The 22,985-nt window shown below is 45.7% G+C and overlaps 1 protein-coding gene across 3 annotated transcripts in view; it reads left to right on the top strand.

Annotated features, from left to right (window-relative positions):
• MATN2 (matrilin 2) overlaps positions 1-22,985 on the top strand; it is a 132,864-nt gene that overhangs the window by 101,128 nt on the left and 8,751 nt on the right. For 2 of the 3 annotated variants that reach the window (XM_090283533.1, XM_090283532.1), the window contains exons 8-14: positions 2,981-3,103; positions 6,062-6,184; positions 6,404-6,526; positions 14,460-14,582; positions 15,846-15,968; positions 18,236-18,358; positions 22,366-22,779. In XM_090283533.1, coding sequence (XP_090139659.1) covers positions 2,981-3,103; positions 6,062-6,184; positions 6,404-6,526; positions 14,460-14,582; positions 15,846-15,968; positions 18,236-18,358; positions 22,366-22,779 — 1,152 coding nt within the window. The remainder of the gene's footprint in view (positions 1-2,980; positions 3,104-6,061; positions 6,185-6,403; positions 6,527-14,459; positions 14,583-15,845; positions 15,969-18,235; positions 18,359-22,365; positions 22,780-22,985) is intronic. The other variant, XM_090283534.1, reaches the window with a different exon arrangement.

Genomic DNA, 22,985 nt, shown 5'->3' with positions numbered 1-22,985 from the left:
GCCAAGTGCCCTATTTTTTCATCCAAGGAAAATGGAATTGGTTCCTAAAACTGTCCTCATCAGCCCTTCTCCCAACATCCTGCCTCATTGTTACATTTTCCAGTCTTTGCTGCAGACCCAGCCCCTGACTTAATGTTGGCACTCAGTCCATGGAGGCAGACAGCTGTTAATGAAAGCGAGTGCTCGCTGTCCCCCTGGAGCATTACATGGAAGAGAGAAGCAAAGAAATTGGGTTTCAGATCTGAAGTTTGTTATTAGGAGTCTGAGGATCTCAAGAGCATTACAAATCTTGAGCTCAGAGTACAGCCATTTACATTTAATAAGTGGTTAATGGATGTGGGCTATTTTAGATCTAATAAGAAATCTATTTTTCAAAGGAATTTGATGTCATCCAATTAATGGCGGGAGGGAGTTCAAGCAGAATCCTACTGAAGAAAAGACCCTTGGCCAGGATTCATTCTTCTTCCTCATCGGTGCACAATTTCTTTTTCTGAAAAGTGCTGTCATCGATTTAAGGCATAAATTGCGGAGGCGGGTGTGCAAAGCGCAGACACCAGGACTGGCCTGGCTTGCTTGCCGGGGCCCCGGGGAGGAATCAGATGTGCAACCGTGTGCTGGGCGCCAGGATTGCTTATGCTGGTGCTTCCTGTAGCTGGACACCTCACATGCGAAGGACCCTGGGTGGGGTCCGCAGGTTGGACTGAGCCGGGCCATGTGAGGGCTGGTCTTGGCAGTGTCACCCATACTGACCATGTGACCTAAGACAGACTGCTTTACTTATCAGAATCTGGATTTGCTAACCCAAAGGAACACGACTCCCTGCTAAAACATTTGGTAGCTTGCCCAATTTTTTTCAAAACTACCTGCGCCACTCAGTTGGCACTATAATTCATTCTCTAGGGTCACTGATCTTCCACGTTTTTATGGCTTACCTTCTCAGCACGGTCTCCATCTCACAAGCACTGTTTAATTTGTTACCTGACAGTTCTATCATCTACTTACCAGATAAAACGACACCCTAGCCTGGCCTGTATGTAGCCCTTCACAGTTGGTGATGAGACTGAGCCAGATATGCATTACTTAATAGCTACTCAATAAAAACTGATTGAATGAATACACAAATGACTATCTAAGTAACACACATGAAGAAATGTGACTCAAGCATGTAAAGAAGACAAAGACCTACAGTTAAACCTCTGCCGTAAGGAACCATTTGGAGGAGAGTCGTTTTTGAACTGCTGTTTGTCCAATAACTGAGTGATCACCTCTTTAAGAATCTAGGTGTTTTTCAGTTTCTTTATTTTGTGTATATGTCTTTCTTCAAGACAGCGTCAGCTTGTTTAAAACTGTGGTAAAATATACATAACAAAATGTACCATTGTACGTACCATTATAACCATTTTAAACTGCACAGTTCAGTGGCATTAAGTAATTTACATTACTGTGTGACCACCCCCACCATCCATCTTCAGAACCCCCTCATCTCCCCAGACTGAAACTCTGTGCCCATTAAACAATAACACCCCATTCCTTTCCCCTCCCAGCCCCTGGCAACTACCATTCTCTTTTCTGTCTATGAATTTGCTTATTAGTCTAGGTACCTCATATAAGTGAAATATTTGTCCTTTTGTGACTGGCTTATTTCACTTAGCATAATATCTTCAAGGTTCATCCATGTTGTAGCATGTGTCTGAAGCAATTAAGGACACTTACTTTTTCCCAACAGACCCAGAGGTGGTTGATCCCAGGGCTGGCTCAGTGATGTTATCAAGAACCTACACTCTTTCTGTCCCTTTACTAAAGCACGTTGACTTTTAATCCTCACATTTGTCATCTTGTGGTATAACACAGCTGCCATAGCTCCAAGCATCATGACCTCACACTACTAGACCCAAAGACAGAAAGGAAAGAGAGTAGAAAACAGTATTTCTCTTTATTCCTCTTTGTCTTTTCAGGAAAGAAATTTTTTCCTAGGGTCCCCAATAAACTCTTCATGTCTCATTGGCTAGAACTAGGGCACGTTCCCACCCTTAGACCAATCACTGACCAAGGACAACGTGGTTGCTAGGTTGGCTTAGACCAGCCGTGATTCTTGAGGATCAGGGTTCTGGTCCTAAGAAGACAGATAATGGTTGTTGGCAAGGCAACCAACAGTGTCTGTCACATGCCCAGAAAAAAGCAATGTGGTTACACTGGTCCAGCCCCGCCATTGAGGTTGGTGGTCATCTTTTCCCCCAACACCAGTCTCATAAAGCCCCCCACAAGCTCATTTGGTTCCCTTTTACCATTCCCCATCTTGCCCATAACCTGCTCTGTGTGAGGCCTTGGGGTGCTAACACTTTCTACCAGGAAATGAAACTGCTAATTGGCTGCTAGACAACTAGACTGCTGAATAGCTTGGATGAGGTGAATATCACCATAGGACAAAGCTACAGCAACCTGGGCAGCATCTGAGATGTGTTTCCTCCAGGTTCCTGATATGGATGCTGTTGTGGTTTCACTCAGAACGTGCTTAAGCATTTGGACCCTCACCATTTCCTGCGCCTCCTAAGCAGCTGGTTATCTTGCAAGATCAGCTTTTGTTCCTTCTGCTTGGTGCTGCCTGATGTCACTGTCAGATGCCACAGCAGATGGCAGCTCCCTACATGCTTTGGAGCCCTAGTGATCAGGTTAATTGGAAAAAGAGCCTACTGGATTTTCTTAGCTTTTCCATCTTTCTTGGAAGGGGCTAGACTGGGGACGGTAGCCCTCAACCTATTTTTCAGCTTTTTGGCCACCAAAGGGGGAAAGACCCATGTTGGGGAAACCAGGGGGACACTTTGGGGACCAGGTTTTCCTTCAAACAAGCTTGGGAGAGCAGGAGCTGTTTTTCCTGTGTTTTATAGAATACCTTATTTACTGACTATTTCCTGTGAGGGGCTGACCTCACAGCCCCCGGAGAAGCCCAGTCTGAGGCAGGATCTGCCTTTTCTCCCCGCAGGGATCAACTACTGTGCGCTGAAGAAACCAGGCTGTGAGCACGAATGTGTCAACACAGAAGAGGGCTACTACTGTCGCTGCCGTAGGGGCTACAGACTGGACCCCAATGGCAAGACCTGCAGCCGTAAGTGTGCCCAGGGGTGGTAATGCTGACTGGAGGGAAGGGGGTCCCATTGATCCCGCAGGCCCACTAGCAGCCAAGTACTTCTGAAGTTCCTGGATTTCCTGTGGGTCTGATGGTCTAAGAGACTTAATCTTCCTTGCCTCAGTTTCATCATCCATAAAATGGGACAATTAATGCAACCTACCTCATAGATTGCATAGTGAGGATTAAAATAATCAATATGTATAAAACACTTGGAAAAGTGCTGCTAACCATGTAATAAGCACTTGAGAAATATTAATCGTGCTGCTAAGATCACCAATTAAGTCAGACTATCCTAAAGTCAAGTCCAAGCTCAACTGCACACAAGACCTGTGACCCAGGGCACTTACTTCACTTTGTTGAGCTTTGGTTTCTCCATCTGTTTTGAATTATAATAGCACTGATCTCCTGGAGTTGTTAAGGGGAATAATCAGGAGCATTTCAGTATCTTAGCACTGTGCCCAGCACAGGGAAAACATACAGTTACAGATAACAGTTCATTATTATCACAGAGTCTGGGGAGAGTGACAAGTGCTGGCCCCAGCTTGGGGCTAGAGACTGGAAGGGACAGAGCTTGGAAAGCACTTAGGCTACCACAGGGCTAATCTGAGGGTGGAGCTGAGAAACACGGGACTTTTTGTGAAGCCTTTCCTTGATTTTCTTTTGTAAGAGGCACAACAAAGCTCCATTTGGTGACGTAAATGCACGGAAACTTGCAGGCTTTGCCAGCTGGATGGTTCCATCCTTTTTCGATGAGGCCCAGTCTGCACGGGTCCAGGCCAACGGGGTGGGGGTGCCTGAGCCCCTCAGTGGGTGCCTGTGACCCTGGTGCTGGGAGAGGGACTTGGTGACTGGCCAGCAGAGAAGGGGCCCTTTGTGTGGCTTTCCACCCTGCAAGCCACACATCTGCTCCAGCTTTGGGGACAGAGATAGACTGTGAATGAGAACAATGCAGCTGTTCAGTGTTGGGACCTTCAACTGCCAGGAGGGGAAGTTTCACAGATGAAGTATTAGGTACAGAGCAGAGTCCTCAGGAAAACTTGTGCCTCTTCAGTCTTCAGGGGGAACGAAGTGTCTCGATTAGGCTTTCTAAGGACTGATTTCAGAGGTCAAAGAACTTGTGAACCAGAAGGTTGCCTCTGGATGTCTCTGAGACCCCTCATAAGACATAAGTGGGGAGCAGGAGGTCTTCCACGTGACAAGGAGATGCCCTGGTGAAGACAGATCTCAGTACGTTTGGCCTCCTCCCAGGAGTGTAGCAGGTATCCCGGGACAGACTGGGCACGACCTGGCTGAGCCCAACTAGAGCCCCAAGGGCCATGGCCTGCCTCTCCCTCCCAGCACACCTTGGGGAGCCTAAAAGAGCTCAGAGGAGGGGACAGAAGAGATGGGCCATTTTTTCTCTCTGGACTCTAATAAAAAGGACCACCTAGTCAGTTTCAAGAAAGTATGAACCAAGCCATTTCTTCCTAGGAGTCCCCTGAGAAAGCCATGGTATCCTATTCCCCTTGAGGGCTCAGGGAGCCCCAGGCCATAAGGCAACAAGCCCTTCTGGTTCCTCTCTGGGCAGCACTGCTGTGAGCATTTTCCGGTTGTTCACTCATTTTATCCTCACAGCAGCTTTAGGAGACATGTACATTCTTATCCCCATTTAAAGATAGGAGAACTCCAGCCAGTGTGGCTCTGTTGGTTGGGCATCTCCCTGCAAACCAAAAGATCGCTGGTTCAATTCCCGGTCAGGGCACATGCCTGGGTTGCAGGTTAGGGTTAGGATTAGGCTATTAAGGAAGGCAACCAATTGATATTTCTCTCCTTCTCTTTCTCCCTCCCTTCTCCCATCTCTAAAATCAAAAATTAAAATTAAAAAAATAAAAATGTAAGATGGGGAAACAGTGGCACAAAAAGATTAAGTAACTTTCCTGGGGTCGCATGACCGGTAAATGGTGGAACCAGGATATGAATACAGGCCTCTGGCTCCTGTGATCCTGCAAATGTTTGCAGTAGGCACATCCACCAGTGGAGTATTCTAGAAGGCATCGACACTAGGCCCTGTGGGAGTCAAAAAAGTCATTTGCTGGCTCTGTACAAGGCCTCTAGTATTTCTGGGAGACAGCCTGCCAGGCCGTCTGTGGGAGCCGTTCACCCAGCTGTCTGTTCACTGTCCTTCAGTGCCCACTGCCCAGTGGGGCCAGCTGTGCAGCAAGGGGGTGGGGTGCCAGGAGCAGCAGGCCTGGGCTTTGGCTTGCTTTCTGAATCTGGGTGTCCTGGTTATGGGGGGAAATCTTCTTTTTCATTTTCAGATAGAAATAAAACCACCCAATTAATTCATAACTCTACTTAATCATAATAAGTATTCGTTAAGTGGTGACTATGTGCCAGTCTTCTGAGGACTTTACATGTATCAACCCCTCTACTTCTCGCCACATTCCTCTAAGAAAGCAGCCATGGTCATCCCCAATTCTCAAGCCAGGAGACAGTGGCAGAGGGGCCGAGTGACTGCCCAGCATCCCATCGCCAGGGAGTGGTGGAGTGAGCTTTGACCCCCGGTAGTCTGATGCCAGAAAGCCAATTCTTCAGCATGACTCTGGCAGCTGTGTGGCTCTGGGCAGGCAGCTTGACCTTCCCGAGCCTCGCCTTCCTCCTGGGAGATGGGGTTTGCACCTGCTCTAGCATTTGCCACGAGCACTTCGGTTATGGTGCAGAGGCCCCGGCAGAGGGCTGCTCTCATTACCACCTACCCAGGAGCAGTGTGTGCTCTACTCTTCAAAGAAATGGGAAGAGAAACAAGACTGATATTCTAGAGAAGCCAGTCACACAGAGTAGACGAAAAGGAAATGGCTTCTCAGGGGCTCTTTGGAGGATGTTTTGTACTGAATGCCCTGTTGCTGGTGGGTGATGCCCCTGCCCTTATTTTCTGTCTTCCTGTGGCAACCGCAGGGGTGGATCACTGCAAGGAGCAGGACCATGGCTGCGAGCAGCTGTGTCTCCACACAGAGGAGTCCTTCGTCTGCCAGTGTTCTGAAGGCTTCCTCATCAATGAGGACCTCAAGACCTGCTCCCGTGAGTCCCCCTCCGCCCTTCTCTGGTTGGGAGAGGCTTGCGACAGGAGTGAAAACTGCGATGCCTGCAGAGAACAGTGCATCTGGCCCCTCTTTCCTATGTCCTTTGCTCCCGGGGGATCCTGGGGTTGTCTTCTGTGACCACAGGCCCATGGGTGAGGTGGGGTAGAAAAGCCCCGAGGCTCCGCTGACCACCTCGCCTGGCTGTTGGGTTTTGCAGGGGCCGACTATTGCTTGCTGAGCGACCATGGTTGCGAATACGCCTGCGTCAACACGGACACATCCTTCGCCTGTCAGTGTCCTGAGGGCCACGTGCTCCGCAGTGATGGGAAGACCTGTGCCAGTGAGTGTTGTTAGGTCTGGTGACAAGCCGTCCTTGGCACGGGTGATTCCCGGGAGCTGGGCGACCCCGGGTGAGGTGCACCTGCAGACAGGTAGTTCCCGTGCATCCGCTCCCCTCCGGTGTTGCTGGGCAGTCAATGTGCAGAAAGGCCTTTCTCAGTGATCTGAGAGCCCCGGCACCGCCCCCCGCCCCCAGCTTCATTTTCCAGCACCAGAGGGAGCTTTTTCTGTTTCCACAGTCTGTCTGCCTTGCCGTCGCTTTGAGGCTGGACAGAGAGCCCTGTGTCTTAGCTCTTACTTCTATAACCACTCAATCTGGCTGCAAGTGGCAGCCAGCCGGGGTCGCCCAAGAACAGTTCCGTGGACCCCTTACTGACTGCCCACTCCACGCTGGTGCAGGCATTCTCCTGTTCCTGCGACCCCCTGGAATCCCCATCCCGCCGTGAGGAAACTGCAGCCCAGGTTAAGGAAAGAGCCTATGGCTACCAGCTGCTAGGAAGTGGGTTTAAACTCGGGTCCATGTGACTCCGAAGTCAGTTCTGGGAGAAGGGACGCTCCTGAGAAACCTTCCTTTCCCCCATCGTGATAATTAATCTGTCTTCAGATGGTGAGGTTGGCAGTGATGTGTCCTGGGTACATACTTCCTTGCAGCTGGTCCCCACTTCAGTCTCCATTAATTTAAACCAAACGCAAACGAAAGACCTCCTAGATCTTTCTCTCTCTTTCATTGAAAAATATAGTATTTTCAGCCCTGCAATTTCATTTCCAAGATAAATGCTTTAAAAAGTCATTTTGAGAGGAGGGATCAGAAATGGAGGGAAAAGACTATCATTTACCTTCCCTGTCCTGCTGGTATTTCTGGTTATAAGGTCAGGTCTCCTGACCGCTGATACAATTGTGGCCACAGCCTAATTTATCCACCTTTGTATCTGGTCCATTCACATGGCCAGGTGCGCTGACTGCCCAGCTGGGTTTGCCTCCCTAATTGTGCAGCCTGTGAGAAATGTTTCCATACTTCGAGACAGATTCTTGATTCTTGGCAAATGGATTGTCCATTTTAATGCTTGCTTATGGCCGCCTGCCCAGCCACCTCCTGGACTGCTGCTCCCGCCAGCATGGGAGGATACGGGCATCAGGGTGCAAAGGGAGGCTGGGTGTGTCGAATTGCACGGACGTCTGATAGAATGCTGAAGCCAGATGCATGTTTTTTTATTGGTTTGTTTTAATTCCCCACCATCTTAGGTTATTCATGCCCTTCCTTCTTCTTTCCTACTGTGATCACCAAGAACTGACTCTAAGACAGTTGCAGGCCTTCTAAGAAATTCTCATAAACCTTCCAAACAAATGCTGCCACTTTTCCTTAAAATCGCATGCCCCCTCTCCCTCCCTACCCTGGTACACATCTGGGTTATGCCACTGGCCCTTTTAAATGTTGCCCATTTTCTCATTTAAAGCATGTGTGTGTTTTAACTAATGGTACAGCGATATCATCCATATAAGTAACTGGTCAACAGTGCAACTAGAAGTGAATTTTGATATTTGTGCGTTATATAAGGTTGTGATTATGTGCAAACCTGTGAGATGATCAGATAGGTTAGAATTATCCTCAGGGAACGGGTACCTAAGAGGCACTAGCTGTCACCTGTGTGTTGAGCTATTCCCCTAATTGAAGGCTTCCTGTCTGCCCCAGGATGACTCAGTCTGGCTGTCCTGTTATGTAATAATGGCTGTGTTTTCACTATGGCCGTAGTTAACTAGGGGCTGGGGTGTGTGTTTCCCAGCTCTAGGCCACATGACAAAGATCTTGATGATGTGACTGCACCTTTTTTTGAAAAACCTGCTGGACTGTGGATGGGCCTGCTGGGGTTTAGCCAGGCCTGGCTCAGCAGATAGCCGTGTCCTTGGCCCTTCATAAAGGCAGCCCTCCCCTAGAGCTTTTATAGCAGATGGCCTGAAGAACCCTTCACTCCCCTTCCAGGAGGTTCTCTGGAGGGTAGACTAATTGGCACTGTTACTGCCATAGCCCTGCATGCCCCTTGGGCTCAGCAGCATTTGCAGTGAAGCTTGTTCTCTCTTCCTCCTGCCCCTGGCCTCCAAGATGTGATTGCTTAGATTCTGCCTAGGAGCCTTCCTTGCTTTGGGGGGTTGATGCATGTGTTGGGGGGGATGGGCTGCAGCCGAGAGGCCTCCTCCCCTCTCTAGTCCCTGGGAATTTCCTTGAGACAGAACTTTCACAAGGGCATCCCAGCATCAGGAAAGACTCCACAGGCTAGATATACGCAGAACACACAGCCCACTGACCAGCCAGCTCCTAGAAGTTGAGACCAGGTCTTATTTGGCCCATGGGAGATGCTCGATAAAGTTCAGTGAGTGAATGTCAGAGACCACCTGTCTTTTTTATCATATAGTACCTGGTACAGGGTGGACTCCCAGCTCCATATCCATCAGTGACTCTCAGAATCAATTTCCAGTCATGCTCCTTGATTTGCAGCCGGAGAACCCCTTCCTCCACCCCGTGAGCCCCATCCTAAGTCTTCCTTTATCCTTCTACCTCCCAATTACCATCACACTGGGGGGTAGGACTTCAACATGTTGATTTGGAGGGGACACAATTCTGTCCACATTATAGAAGGGAACTTAGAAATCTTCCTTTTCTTTTGTGGGAAACTGGCACAAGTAGGACACTGGTACTCCCAGGCTGGCCCCGGGGGTCAGTGGCAGAGTCAGGGCTAGAACCCAGGTTACCTAATCTAGGATCTCTTGATTTCTTGCCCTGAGTGAGTGAGATGCCCTCTAAAGTTACAGCTCAGCCCTGGTTGGTGTAGCTCAGTGGATTGAGCACCAGCCTGTGAACCAAAAGGTCACCGGTTCGATTCCCAGTCAGGGCACATGCCTGGGTTGTAGGTCAGGTCCCCAGTTGGGGACGCACAAGAGGCACCCACACATTGATGTTTCTCTCCCTTTCCCCCTCCCTTCCCCTCTCTCTAAAAATAAATAAAATCTAGAAATAAATAAACAAGTAAATAAAATTACAGCTCAGTTCAGCTCCTTCTTGGTTTGTCTCAGCAAAAGTCTCTACAGAGTTCATAAATGATTGGCTGCTGCTAGTTTTATTATAAGTAAAGCCAGAAAACAGTGTCATTCTATCTCTCGGCCTTGGTTACTTTGTAGGCAGGTGGCCACTGTGGCTTTCTCCCTCTGGAGTTGGGGTTGGTTTTTATAACCTCCTGCGTGGAGCTCCAGACACAGGCTTGCTTTTTGTCATCACCGCAGCGGTGCAAGCCCATGGAACACATTACCCCACGATGGCCACACCTCAAACATACGTGACTCACCAGATGTGGAATCCAGATGTGGGGAGCACAGTCTGTGCCAGCATGCAGGGCTCTGTGTCCTGAAACTTCTGACCATCCTGATCCCAGACTGCAGACCACATCTGTGATGAAAGCTTAATTAAATGTGTGGACCTGCCTCCTCAGTGTGAAAGGAAGAAGAGCCTTCTTTTAGAGGGAAGTGTTTTCTTCCTGCATCCTGCGATTTCTCATAAGTCCTCTCATCCATTTCATGTCGGTTGCGACTCCCTGTTGAGTCTGTCCTCACTCTCGTCTCTGGATCTGAGTCTAGGTGCTTTCTTAAGATGGGTGCATTTATTCCCATGCTCACACGCATGGACCCTGCACCTGCAGTGTGCTGGGCGTGTCGTGCTGAGTGTGGGCATCCCTGGAGCAGATGCGGGTTCAGTGTCTATCCTGACACAGTTTAAAGTTTCTCAGGGAAGAAAGGTATTAAAGACAGTATCATCCATTCCTATGATGGGAGTTGTGATGTGGGAAGAAGAGGTGTGACAAGAGCATGTGACAGGGGGGCCATCACCTGGTCTAGAGAAAGTCTCCTGAGAAAGAGATGTTTGGTCTGATACTGAGAAACTGATGGAGTGAGCGAGCCAGAGATGGAGGGTGTTGTGGACCGGATGTCTGTGCGCTCCCAAAAGTCCTCCGTTGGAATCCTAACCCCCAAAGGGTATTGTATTAGGAGGCGGGGCCTTTGGGAGGTAATTAGTCCTGAGCGTGGAGCCCCCATGAATGGGATCTGTGCCTTTATGACAGAGACCCCACAATGCTCCCTAGTCCTTTCTGTCATGTGGGGATACAACTAGAAGCCTGAGACCTAGAAGGGTGTCCCCACCAAACCATATGGGCATCCTGATCTCAGAATTTCAGCCTCCAGGATGGCGATCAACACATTTTTGCTGTTAAAAGCCATGCAGTGTGAAGTATTTTGTTATGGCACGCATGGACTAAGACAGCGCTGCGCTCTTCCCAGGAGCAGGAAACAGCCCCGGGAAGCCCAGGGTCCAGAGAGTACTGAGCACTGAGTTTTGAGTGTGAGGGAGACCGGTGACAGATGAGCTTGGAGAAGCAGGCAGAACAGATCACCTATGTTCAGAGTTACATTAAAGTATTTGGAGGCCTGGCCTTCCTTGGGAAAACTCTTTCTTCTCAGAATCTACCAGCCTGTCTGAGCAGACTCTGCTGACCTAGGATGACCATTGGATTCAGTGCACCAGGGAACACTGAGGTGATAAATTTGTGAGCTAATCACTCCTCTGCCCCAGCGCACCTGACACAATTCACCTTTGCAGGTTAAGGGACCTTGGGAAAGTCACTTCCCCCTCTCTGGCCATCAGTTTTCTCAACTCTGAAACAAAAGGGTTGGACTAGTTCATCTCCAAGATCCCTGTCAGCCAGAAAATACAGTGCCTGGCACAGAGTAAGTGCTCCATAAACCCTTGCTGAATGAATGAACTCCTCGCTGGTGTGCCCACAGTTCTCCCTAGGCTAAGGCACCCCATGATAGTGAGTCAGGGATGGTGGCTCTTTTTGCCTGTTAGGGACCCACTGAAGTACTTTCCTTGAGGGGAGTACCTTTGGCTCTGGGGAGAAGCTGGCTCCAGGTTGGTTTCCAGAATTGGTGAATAGAAAGCTGCTAGTTCCTGTGGTCAGGAAGTTAACTACAGTACAACTTTGGCATTCTCTGGTTTACCATGTGTGGTTCTTTAATTTATGAGTGATCCGGAACAGCCCCGACATGCAGAATCTGGACATTTTGCTGAACAAATGGGAATTGTGTGCTCTGCAAGGCGGTATGTGGGAGAGAGTGAGGAGCCCAGCGGACTGCCAGTATCCACTCTGCACTGGTTCTCATTTAAAACATCTGCACAAAAACCCCAAGAGGGGGGTCTAGTCACCCTCGCTTATCAGACTGGAAAACAGGAAATGTTTCCTTCTGCTCAATGGGTACTTAGCGAGGACCTGTTGTGTGCAGACATTTAGGTTGATGCTGAGGTTGAGAACTCATCACTGTGCTCCTTTCTCTTGATTAGGTACTCTGAGCGGGTGAGGGAGGGAAAGGTTAAAAACCCAAATGCTCCACATGCTTTTAAAAACATGCGCGTGACAAAATTTCCAAACAGCTACTACTATGAAAGCCCAGGAGAACTCAGAAAGTGGGCTGGGAACTCCGGGATGATCTGCAGCCAAGGGTGAAGATGTTCCCCTGTGGACAGTGAATTTGAGCTCAGCAGGTTTCTAAGGAAAGTCGTACCTCTTGGCCAGGTCAGGCTCAGACCACCGTGGCTCAGGAACACTTGGGTGTCAGTGGCCTCCAGGGGCTGTGTGGGAAGACTCATTCACTCTTCAAGAAAAAAGACTTAGCTGGAGCTAAGAGGACTGTGCAGGGCGTGGAGGAAGCTCTAGAAAGGAACAGGGGTGTGGTCATAGGGTCTGTCTGGACTCTGCCTTGACAAGGCTGGCCTGAAAGAGTTATAGCTATTTTATTCCCTTGGAAAGTAGAGTAGTCTTAATATAAATTCATGGTGGGGAAAAATGCTTACCTCCCCAGCCAGCGAGCTGTCTGTATTGTGGATCGCTCAACTGTATTTCCACTCAAGACTACCCGAGGAAACGTCTGCATTAATAACGACTCTAGGCTGTGCCTAGAGAAGTCAGTCTTGTTCAGAGCAGACAGGAGGGGCCAACTCTGCTCCACCCTCTTTTGCAGTTCTAATTTCAATTAACATTTCTCTTTCCCATTGTTCAAGAATTTTGGCAGTGTTTTCTGCTCAAAGGAAGACAGGCAAAATTTCCTTCATATGTGTAAGCTTACCTTAGAACAGCGATTTTCAACCATTTTCATCACATGGCCCACATAAACTAATGACTAAAATTCTGCAGCACACCAAAAACTATGTTTTATTTTTTGCCGATCTGACAACAAATAGGTATAATTTTGATTCACTCACAATGGACAGCTTTTGGTGTGTTAGCTGCGCACACTCTCTTTTTTGTCTATCGAAGGGAAAAGAGGTCAGTGCCCCTGACTAAATAGTCAGGTATCACATGTTTTAAACATTCTTGCAGCACACTGGTTGCAAACTGTTGCCTTAGAACATAGCACTGCGGCAAAGGGGGGCAGAAATGGGACCACTATAATAGAACAACAGTCAAAAAAAAAAAAAAAAAAAGAACAACACTGCAGTGAAGTTTGGGAAAACAGAGGGTTTAGTGTCAGAAGATTACATTTTGAGCGTGGTGCTATCACTTTATTAGCAGTTGACCTTGGCAAGCCATCAACCTTAATTTCCCTAGCTGGTGAATGAGACTAACTGTGAGTGCCTTAAGTAAGCCACACTGTGGGTCTCAGTACTCCCCTCCAAAACAAAACTGCAGAAATGCCTTAGAAAAAAGTGTATGGCCTGTGCCTGACTAAAGGTGATTATAATCTTCAGAGCTTTTACCTAATAATGTCAATGCATATCAGCCCATCAGCAAATCTTGTAGTCTCTCCTTCAAAATAGGGCCTCGGTCTGGCCACCTCCCCCAGCCTGGCCCAGGCCACCAGGATGATTGCAGCTGGTTTCCTCTAGCTCCTGTGCTAACTCCTTACCCAGGCCCCATTCTGTGCACAGCAGTCCCTTTAAAATTAAGTCAGATCAGATTATGCCACTCTATTGTTCAGCCCCTGCCCCCGTGACCCTTTCTCACTTAGATCTAACCACTGCCTGCGATCTGCGTCTGATCACTCCCTGACAGGCTCCCGTTGCTTGGGTCACACTGGTCTCTTTGCCTTTCCTGAAACATGCCACGTATGCTCCTATCTCTGCAGTGTGCAGATTCTTTCTTGGGAGTGCTGTTCTTTCCCAGAGACTCTGCACTCACTCATCTCCTTCTTCAGAGCTCTGCTCATTGTCATCTTATCTGACTGCAGCATATAAAATGACAAATGCCCCCCTTGCTCCAACCCAGTAGGCATGCTCTATCCGCCTTAGCCTGCTGTTTCTCCAAAGCACTTTTCCCCATCTGACATATATTTGTCTGTCTATTGACTGTCTTCCCTGCTCTTCCCTCCCAGCCCTCCTACCCCTGCTGCCAATTGTAAACTTCACAGAGGAGAAAGTTTGTTTTATTCATTGTTGTATCTCCAGAGCCTAGAAGAGCGCCTGACTCATGGAGTTGGGATTCATGAAGTATTGTTAATGAAATGAACAGATGAATGAATGGATTACCTAAGAGTGGCTCATATATGCGTATCTAAGTAGATATGTAGATAAGTTACCTACATTATATGATGATAACCAATGAAGTTGAACTTATTTTCTAATATTTACAGGTCATTTGTATCTCTTCTTTTGTAAGTCGTCTTTTCATGTCTTTTGTTCATTTTTCCTGTGAAGAAGATAATATTGTTTAATTTATGTGCTCTTTATATGTTAAGAATTTTTGTTCACAGATGTGCTTTCTATTTTGAAACATACAGTTATGGAATTAGATACTGTTTTAATTGAAGGTATCAGAAATGTTGTTTAAGATTGTATAAGTCACTGCAGTCTGAATCATTTCTTTCTTCTGTTTCTCTAATTTCACTTGGGTTCTCAGAATTAGACTCTTGTGCTTCGGGGGACCATGGTTGTGAACATTCATGTGTAAGCGGTGAGGACTCTTTCATGTGCCAGTGCTTTGAAGGGTATATACTCCGTGAAGATGGAAAAACCTGCAGAAGTAAGTTTTTATTGAAGTTGGCTCACATCAGGGTGTCTGACCGCTGCATGAAACCCACCATCCCGACCTCTGTGTAAGTCAGTTACTCCCAAATTCAATGTCACGTGGCCACCAAATATAATGTGGAATTCTGGATGGGATCTTGGATCAGAAAAATGCCAGTAGGTAAAAATTAAGGAAATGCAAACAAACTGTGGCCTTTGGTTGATATTAGTTGATGTGTCAATATTGGTCCCTTAATTATAATATGTATTACACTAATGGAAAATGTTATAGAGGAAACTGGGTATGAGGTTTATGGGAACGCTCTGTACTATCTTTTTAATTTTTCTGTTCATCTAAAACTGTCCTAAACAATAAAGTCCATTAAGAAGAAAACAAGCAAATGCATAAATGAAAAAAGTCACTGCCAGAGCTACAGCTGAAGCTGTTTATTTATGCCCTGTGGCAAGAAGCAGTGGTTTAGTAGTGTGGTTTAGTGGAAAGATGTACAGTCTGAAACCCAAGATTCTGTCAACTTCTATCTCTGCTATTTATTAGCTGGGCAAGTTGCTTACCTTCTCTGAGCCTTTGTTTCTTTATGTCTAATTATATTGTTGTTGTTTCTGGGAGCATGAGTCCCTCACAGAGATCACCTTATGATGAGGCTGTTCTTGTGTCTCAGAGAGCAAAGCCTCTTAGATGGGGCCAAGATACATCTTTGCGTAATCAAAGGGGAGTGTGTGACCCTGAGCAAGTGATTTCCATCCCTGTCAGTCATTTTTTCTCAAGCTTCTCAAAGATTTTCAAAGGGCAACTCATGTTTACAGAGATGGGTCGCTGGAATCATTACTATAATTTTTCAGGCTGGAAACCTAAGGTTCAAAGGGTTAAGTGATTCTCCCAAGTCCCATGATATGTCAGGGACAGAGCCAAAATTAGATTTCAGTGCTGCTGATATAAATGGAGGTTTAATTTTCTAAGCGATTGTACCAAAAGTGCTCCCCTTCTGTTATCAGAAACTGCATCTGCAGGAAGCTGGTGATGGATGGCATTTTTATGAGACACTGAATTAGATGCTAAATGAGGATGGTGATGATAGTGAGGTTTGAAGAGTTAGCCCAAATCAGAGCCACTGACCTGCATCCTCAATTTCATCTTCCCCGTGGATCACTGAGCTCAAAGGGCTCCAGATTTTGGGGCCTGACATGAATGGATCCTCTGAGGTGAAGCCCGGGGAGATTTTATGTTAATGAAATGTTTTAACTTATTTGCTGTCCTCAGGGAAAGACATCTGCCAAGCAGTAGACCATGGCTGTGAACACATTTGTGTGAACAGTGGCGAGTCGTACATCTGCCAATGCTTGGAAGGGTTCTGGCTCGCTGAGGATGGGAAACGCTGCAAAAGTAAGTGACCTCCAGGTAGAGATGAACTTGTCTGTCTGTGGGACTTGGTTATATAACTTCACTTAATCCTTAAAATCTTCCTTTGCAATCAACGTCACAGTTACAAGTTCTTGCCTTGGGAGCTCTAAGTGTCTTGCTAGTGATCAGTACAATAAACCCTTAGTTTTAGAAATTTCTCAGTCAAGGTCCTGAGTTGTCAAGGCTCTTTGCTTCTTTTAATTTTCCCCCAGCTGTTGGCCCTCTTCACAAGGGTTGTTGAATGCTCAGAGCCTCGCACAGTGCCTGGCTAGTCATGGGATTGACTTAAGATCTCTGAGAGCAATCACTGTGGGGATCAGAGGATAATTACAGTGCTTTTTCTTCTTGGAAGCTCTTATAAGTAAGGGTAGAGGATGTGAGAGGCACTGAAGGGATCTTCTGTGGATTTTGTTTATCCATGCCGTCATTTGCCTTTATACATCACACAGAGTGTACTTAGAAGGCATATTAGTCAAGGTTCTCCAGAGAAATACAACCAATAAGATCTATGGTGTGTGTATGTGTGTATGGATGTATATAGTATACATATATATATATATATATATATATATATGTGTGTGTGTGTGTGTGTGTGTGTGTGTGTGTGTGTGTGTATGTGATGGATGGGTGGATGGATAGATAAAACATGATTATGGGGGTTTGGCAAGTCTAATATCAGCTGGCTTGAGATGCAGGGAAGAGCTAATGTTGCAGCTCTAATCCAAAGGCAGTCTGCTGGCAGAATTCTCTCTTCTTCGGAGGAACCTCAGGCTTTTTTTCTTAAAGCCTTCTACAGATTAGGTGCGGTCTACCCACATTATGGAAGATACTCTGCTTTACTCAGTCTGCTGATTTAAATTTTAATCTCATCTGAAAAATAACCTTCATGGCAACATCTAGACTGCTGTTTGACCGAATAACTGGGTATTGTAGCATATAAACAGCACCATCACAGCACCCCAAGTTAGAGAAGGAGATACACTAGCTCAGTGAGGTGGGCTTTAGAAGAGCACAGGGCAAGCATTTCTCTCCACTGTGAGATTCTGAGCTGTTACTCCCTACTTCGGGGGCAGTTCAGCACTATCGACTTGCTTTTGTTATACTCTGTTCCAGTGAACAGAATGGCCCTCTTTTTTTTTTTTTTTTTTTTTTTTTTTTTTCTTTTTTTAGTTAAGGCAAAATGAACTCATCTGCCTTGAGGTTGATTTGGGGAATTTTTTCACATACTCCTTTGAGATAACTGGGGTCACTCCATGTGTCAACAAAGCTGGGTTAAATGGAACTCACTGCTGTCACCTGTCCACTGGGAAGAAGGGCTCCTACCTTCAGCAGGAACAGCTGACTCCTGGATGCCTGTGGGACCCTTGCCTCAATCTGTAGGGCTCCCTGCATGACCCTGGTTTGCCTTCACACAGCAGTGCCCCTTCTGCGGAGACCATGTCCACACTGCTGCCCATTGTGGCCGCCTGAGCCATTTGTACATGCTTTCATTTCTGTTTCTATACATGCAAGCGCACACACGTGCACCGTTTGTTCATTCAACACATTTATTGCTTAATAGGTACAACTTCTACCTCTGGAACTTAATTGCTAAATCAAATCCCTCCATTCCCCCTTTCTAGAGGTCTCTGTAGTACATCAATTGCAATTTTATAGGAAGCTGCCCCTTTTAGGGAGTTAATGAGAGAAAAGAACCGTAGGCTTTCACACAACGGAGGAGTACTCAGGAGACGACATGCCTCATCTGTTAGCAGCTCCTGCAACTCTGGGCAACTCTGTGAAACTTTCTTAGTTTTTTCATTTGTAAGTTGGGTATAATTAGTCCTGCTTTCCCCTTATCACAGGATGTTGTAAAGATTAAAGGGCTGTACCTACTTTGAAGAGTTTACACATGAGAAATGTCATTAGACTATTAAAACAGAAGTGTCTGGAATGTCTATGGAAAAAAAATCAGTAGTTTGGTTAAATCAAAAGCCAATGCAGGTCGAACAATTTGAAAAATTAGTAATACACTCAGGACACGATCACCCACCTTTACCATTCAGGCTTCAGGGAGTGAGAGCTTTCTGGGTGTTTCCCTCACCGTGCCCTGTCCTAAGGGTTAGACTAAGAGAGGGCTGTTTAAAAGGGAGTTAGAACACAGATGGATTTCTACAAAATGGGTTACTTCTGCAATCTCTCCTGACATGACTATTCAATCCAGCTCATTTCTACACTGATGGGATTGCTCAACTTTACACTTTCCTCAGGGAAGGATGTCTGCAAATCGGCCCACCATGGCTGCGAACACATTTGTGTTAATCGTGGCAATTCCTACATCTGCAAATGTTCAGAGGGATTTGTTCTAGCTGAGGATGGAAGACGGTGCAAGAGTAAGTGATCTGAACTTGGCTTTCTGCTTTCATTTGGTTTGGGAGTAACTGCTTTTTTGGACTATTTTCAGGGAACAAATTCCCCACCTCTGCTTCTCCTGTAAATACAAATGCATATGCATAAATAGAGAACAGGGAAGAGAGCTTAACTCAGCAAATATGAAAAATATTTTGAGGCCTGTCTGTGCCCTGTGCTGGAGAATTACATTCAGTTCTGGGCATTGCACTTCAGGAAGAGAGGAATGGAGCAAAGCTTTAAACCTGAAAAAAATGAAACTGCTAAAGTAGCAGAAAAAAATTTGAAAGAATTATTTTATAATCTCAGAGTAGAGAAAGCCTTTCTAAACATGACATGAAATACAAAAGCTATAGAAGGGAAAATGTATAATAAGAGATTAAAGCTATGATACCTTTTTTTTTTTAACTTATTAGTTATCAGAGATCAAAAAGTTGATGATCCTTTATGTTGGCAAAGGTATATTGTAATAGGTCATTACAAGTTTATCACTAAGTGTCTGAATCGGTATAACATATAGAAGGGCAATTTGGCAATATTTTAAAGGCAATTCAACTTGTAGGAGTTTATCCCACCAATATGTGCATGTATTCCCCAAACTATATATATGTGTTTTGTGCAGTATTTTATGTAGCAGCAAAAAATTAGGAACAAGGTAAATGTCCATCCATAAGAATCTGATTAGGTAAATTGTGGAGCAGCTGTACAGTAGAATAGTATACAGCTGTTAAAAAGAATGAAGCAGCTCTAGATGTACCCTGAAGATATTTTTGGTGAAAAAAATGGTGCTGAATGGTTTTTATAGTATATTACCATTGATATATTTTATAAGAGGCTCCCTCTAATATACATTACATATATATACATATCTAGAGAGAGCAATAGATACACATATACACACATATATATACTCTTTTATAATGTTTGAATTTTGTTCCATGTGCATGTATTTTATAGAAAAAAATTTAAGAAAAAAATAGAGACAAAACTTAGACACATCATGGTGGGGAAGTTCAGTATGTTGTTGAGTGAAAAATAAATGAAGAAACTGGGGTTTTTGTAGAAAAAGACTTGAAATATCATTCAATTACCACAGTGACTGTCACCTCATTCATGATTTCAATGACCATACCCCTGCCCCAGGGAAGGAAAGGACACTGGCAAGAAGCTACAATACAGCTCAGCTCAAGGACAAAGAAACTCTCAGGGAAGCTGTGTGATTAATTTGTTTAGATCATGAACTTTGAGTCAGACAGATCTGAATTTAAACCCCCATTCCTACACTTGTGTGAACTTGGACAAATTACATATTTAGATTCTCTCAGTCTCAGCTTTTTTATCTGTAGTATGAGGAATAAATAAGATTATATATTTAAAGGTGCTTAGACCAGTGCCGACACATTCTAAGTGCTGGACAAATGATAGCTATTGTCATCATCAACAGTGGAGCTGTCCAAAGATGGGGCTTCAGGGGTGAGTTGACGTGCTCCTCATCAGGAGGTGTTCAGGCCCAGGCTGAATGGCATGCTGGGCAGGGATGTTGTAAAGATGTAAGCAACAGCAGGGCTGCACTAGACGACCTTTAAAGGTCTTATTCAACCCTTAAATTCTGGAACTCTGTGAAAAGCAAGTCCTGAAAGCAAGCCAATGGGCTTCTCTACCAGAAAGAAAATGCCAAGGAGTGACCCCCCACCCCTTGCAAAGAGGTAGCCAGCAGCTGGGGCTGCATTCTTCCTGGATGGGGAGTCAAAACTCTGTCACCTCTCGCCCTGATGCCCTTGCACTGCATCTAGCGTTCTTGTTTCCTGGAGAAGCTTTCCCTGCCCCTCTGAATGTGGAGCCTGCGAGGGTTGGTTTTGTTCTGTAAGAAAATAATATGTGAGGAAGAGGAGAAAATAGACTCAAAGATACAAAATTATTCCAGTATTTCTTAAATCTGCTTGAGATCCACATGCACTTTGCCTGTTGTTTTATTGTTTTTTGGTTGATTCAGGAACAGGCTCTGAATGTAACTGAAACTCTGAATTGGCCTTTTCCTCTTTCACTAATAAAGAATCAATAAGTTGAGTAGTGAAGACAAGCACTCAATGGAGAAAGAGAGGAACCTAACCCCCCAACATACACATGCACATGCATATACCCGTTAGCATGTTATTCAGGCCAGGCATAGAAATATTTTTGCATGTATGTGCCTTCATTTGGTTATATTGTTGTGCTTCACATTCAACGATTGATAGCTGCTTGATAAATAAAAGAGAATGTTATGAGATCATCCATTTGGGATCTGTAAATGCCTTATGTAGCCCTAAGTAACAAAAAAACTCTCCACACTCCGATTGCTTTAAGTATTTGCATAAAGCTTTTATTGTCAACAATCTGAGTTGCCTGGAAAGCTTTAATGTAGTGAAATAATTCCCAGTGATAGTTCGTGTTTACGTTTTAATAGGTCAGTAGGGTACTCACAGGTAGCACTACCCAATGGATACCACCTCCTTTATTCTGTCAGCAAGCATTTATTGATTACCTCTTATGTGCCAGGTTTGGGGGGTACAGAAGTGAATGAGATATGGCCCCTGCTGTGGAGGAACTGGCAGACTAGAGGAGGAGACCCACACGTAATCAGCTATTGCACCGTGCATGGAGCTCACTGGACGATGAGCAACTTGGTGTCAGGGATTTCATCTGGGTCACTATTGCAGTCCTGCTGTGCTGCTGCCTGCAAGAAGCACATGCTTAATAAGCAGAGTCTTGTTGACTAAATTTGTAGTGTGTGGGGTACACAGAGAGCACCTAATACAACCTGGATTTCTAGGAAAGCTCTCTGGAAAAGGTGATGGCTGGGCTGAATTTTAAGAATTTTCTTCTCTAACTCAAAATACTAATTTGAAAAAGTATAAGCACCTCTATGTTCATAGCAGCATTATTTACAACAGCCAAGATCTGGAATCAGCCCAAGTGCCCATCAGTAGATAACTGGATAAAAAAGCTGTGGTGACTGTGGGAGTGAGTAGGGGCAGGGTAGTGAAGAGTAATGAGGGAAAAATTGGGACAACTATAATAGAACAACAATTAAAGAAAAGAAATTTTTAAAAATTGTGGTATATTTACACCATGGAATATTACTTGGCTGTAAAAAAAGAAGGAAGCCTTACCTTTTGCAACCACATGGACAGACCTGGAGAACATTATGCTAAGTGAAATAAGCCAGTCAGAGAAAAACAAATATGATATGATCTCACTTATATGTGGAATCTAATGAACAAAATAAACTAACAAGCAAAATAGAAACAAAATCATAGGTAACAGAGAACAGACTGACCACTGTCAGAGGTGATGGGGGTTGGGGGACTGGGTGAAAAAGGTGAAGGGATTAAGAAGAAGGAAAAAAATCACACAGATATGGACAATGGTATGGTGATTGTGAAAGGGAAAGGGGGAGGGGGTGGGGAGGGGAGATGGAAGAGGGCCAATGAGGACAAATGGTGGTAGAAGGAGACTTGACACTGGGTGGTGAGCCCACGATGCAGTGTGCAGGTGATGTGTTACAGAGCTGTACACTTGAAACCTGCATGGTTTTATTAACCAATGTCATCCCAGTAAATTCAATAAAAATATGCAGAAAGATCCATAAACAAACAAACAACTTCCTTCTCCTTTCTCCATTCTCCATCAGAATGTCAGCATGGGGGTGCTAGAGTAAAGTTATAGGAATCTTTTGGGTGCTGTCAAACCCTTTAGTGTGCTTTTCACACAGTCCCTCCCAGACCTGGTTGTCAGTGACCCAGGATACAGTTTGGACCTGGATCCCTAGACAGTTTATACCTCTGCTGTGCGTCTGTCCTGACACTCTTGTCTGTATGTTATCTAAAGAACAAAGGTGATTCTCCAAAGTGGTAATGTCTCCAACTGAAGCATAACTTTCTTCTACTCTTGGGCATAAACGATTTTTTAAAATCATTTACCTATCTCCACTTTCCTTTCATTCTTACAGGATGCTCTGAAGGCCCAGTTGACCTGGTCTTTGTGATTGATGGATCCAAGAGCCTCGGAGAAGATAATTTTGAGACTGTGAAGCAGTTTGTCACCGGAATTGTAGATTCCTTGGTGATTGCCCCCAAAGCTGCTCGAGTGGGGCTGCTCCAATATTCCACGCAGGTCCACACAGAGTTTACCCTGAGAAATTTCAGCTCGGCCAAGGACATGAAAAAAGCCGTGGCCCACATGAAATACATGGGCAAGGGCTCCATGACTGGGCTGGCCCTGAAACACATGTTTGAGAGAAGCTTTACCCACGTGGAAGGGGCCAGACCTCTTTCTGCACGGGTGCCCCGGGTGGCCATTGTGTTCACAGACGGACGGGCTCAGGATGACGTCTCCGAGTGGGCCAGCAAAGCCAAGGCCAATGGTAATGTGGGATGAAGGTGTGGTTTACACCACTCAGGGTTCAGGTTTCCTAAATGCACTGGGTGGTCACAGCTGGCCAAAGGTGTGAGCCTTTGAGTGTTTGGAAAGGGTCTCTGTCAACCACTGCTGGGCACCTTTGCTAAACTGCCATCTAGAGGCCTTAAAGGGAGTAAAGGGGCGGGAAGGGTGTGCGAGTTGCAGATTGGG

Source organism: Furipterus horrens, unplaced genomic scaffold (assembly GCF_987537825.1).
Source record: "Furipterus horrens unplaced genomic scaffold, mFurHor1.1.pri manual_scaffold_7, whole genome shotgun sequence".
NCBI classification, from domain to species: Eukaryota; Metazoa; Chordata; class Mammalia; order Chiroptera; family Furipteridae; genus Furipterus; species Furipterus horrens.
The sequence above is the reverse complement of the archived record's forward strand: the minus strand, read 5'-3'. Positions and strand labels throughout refer to the sequence as shown.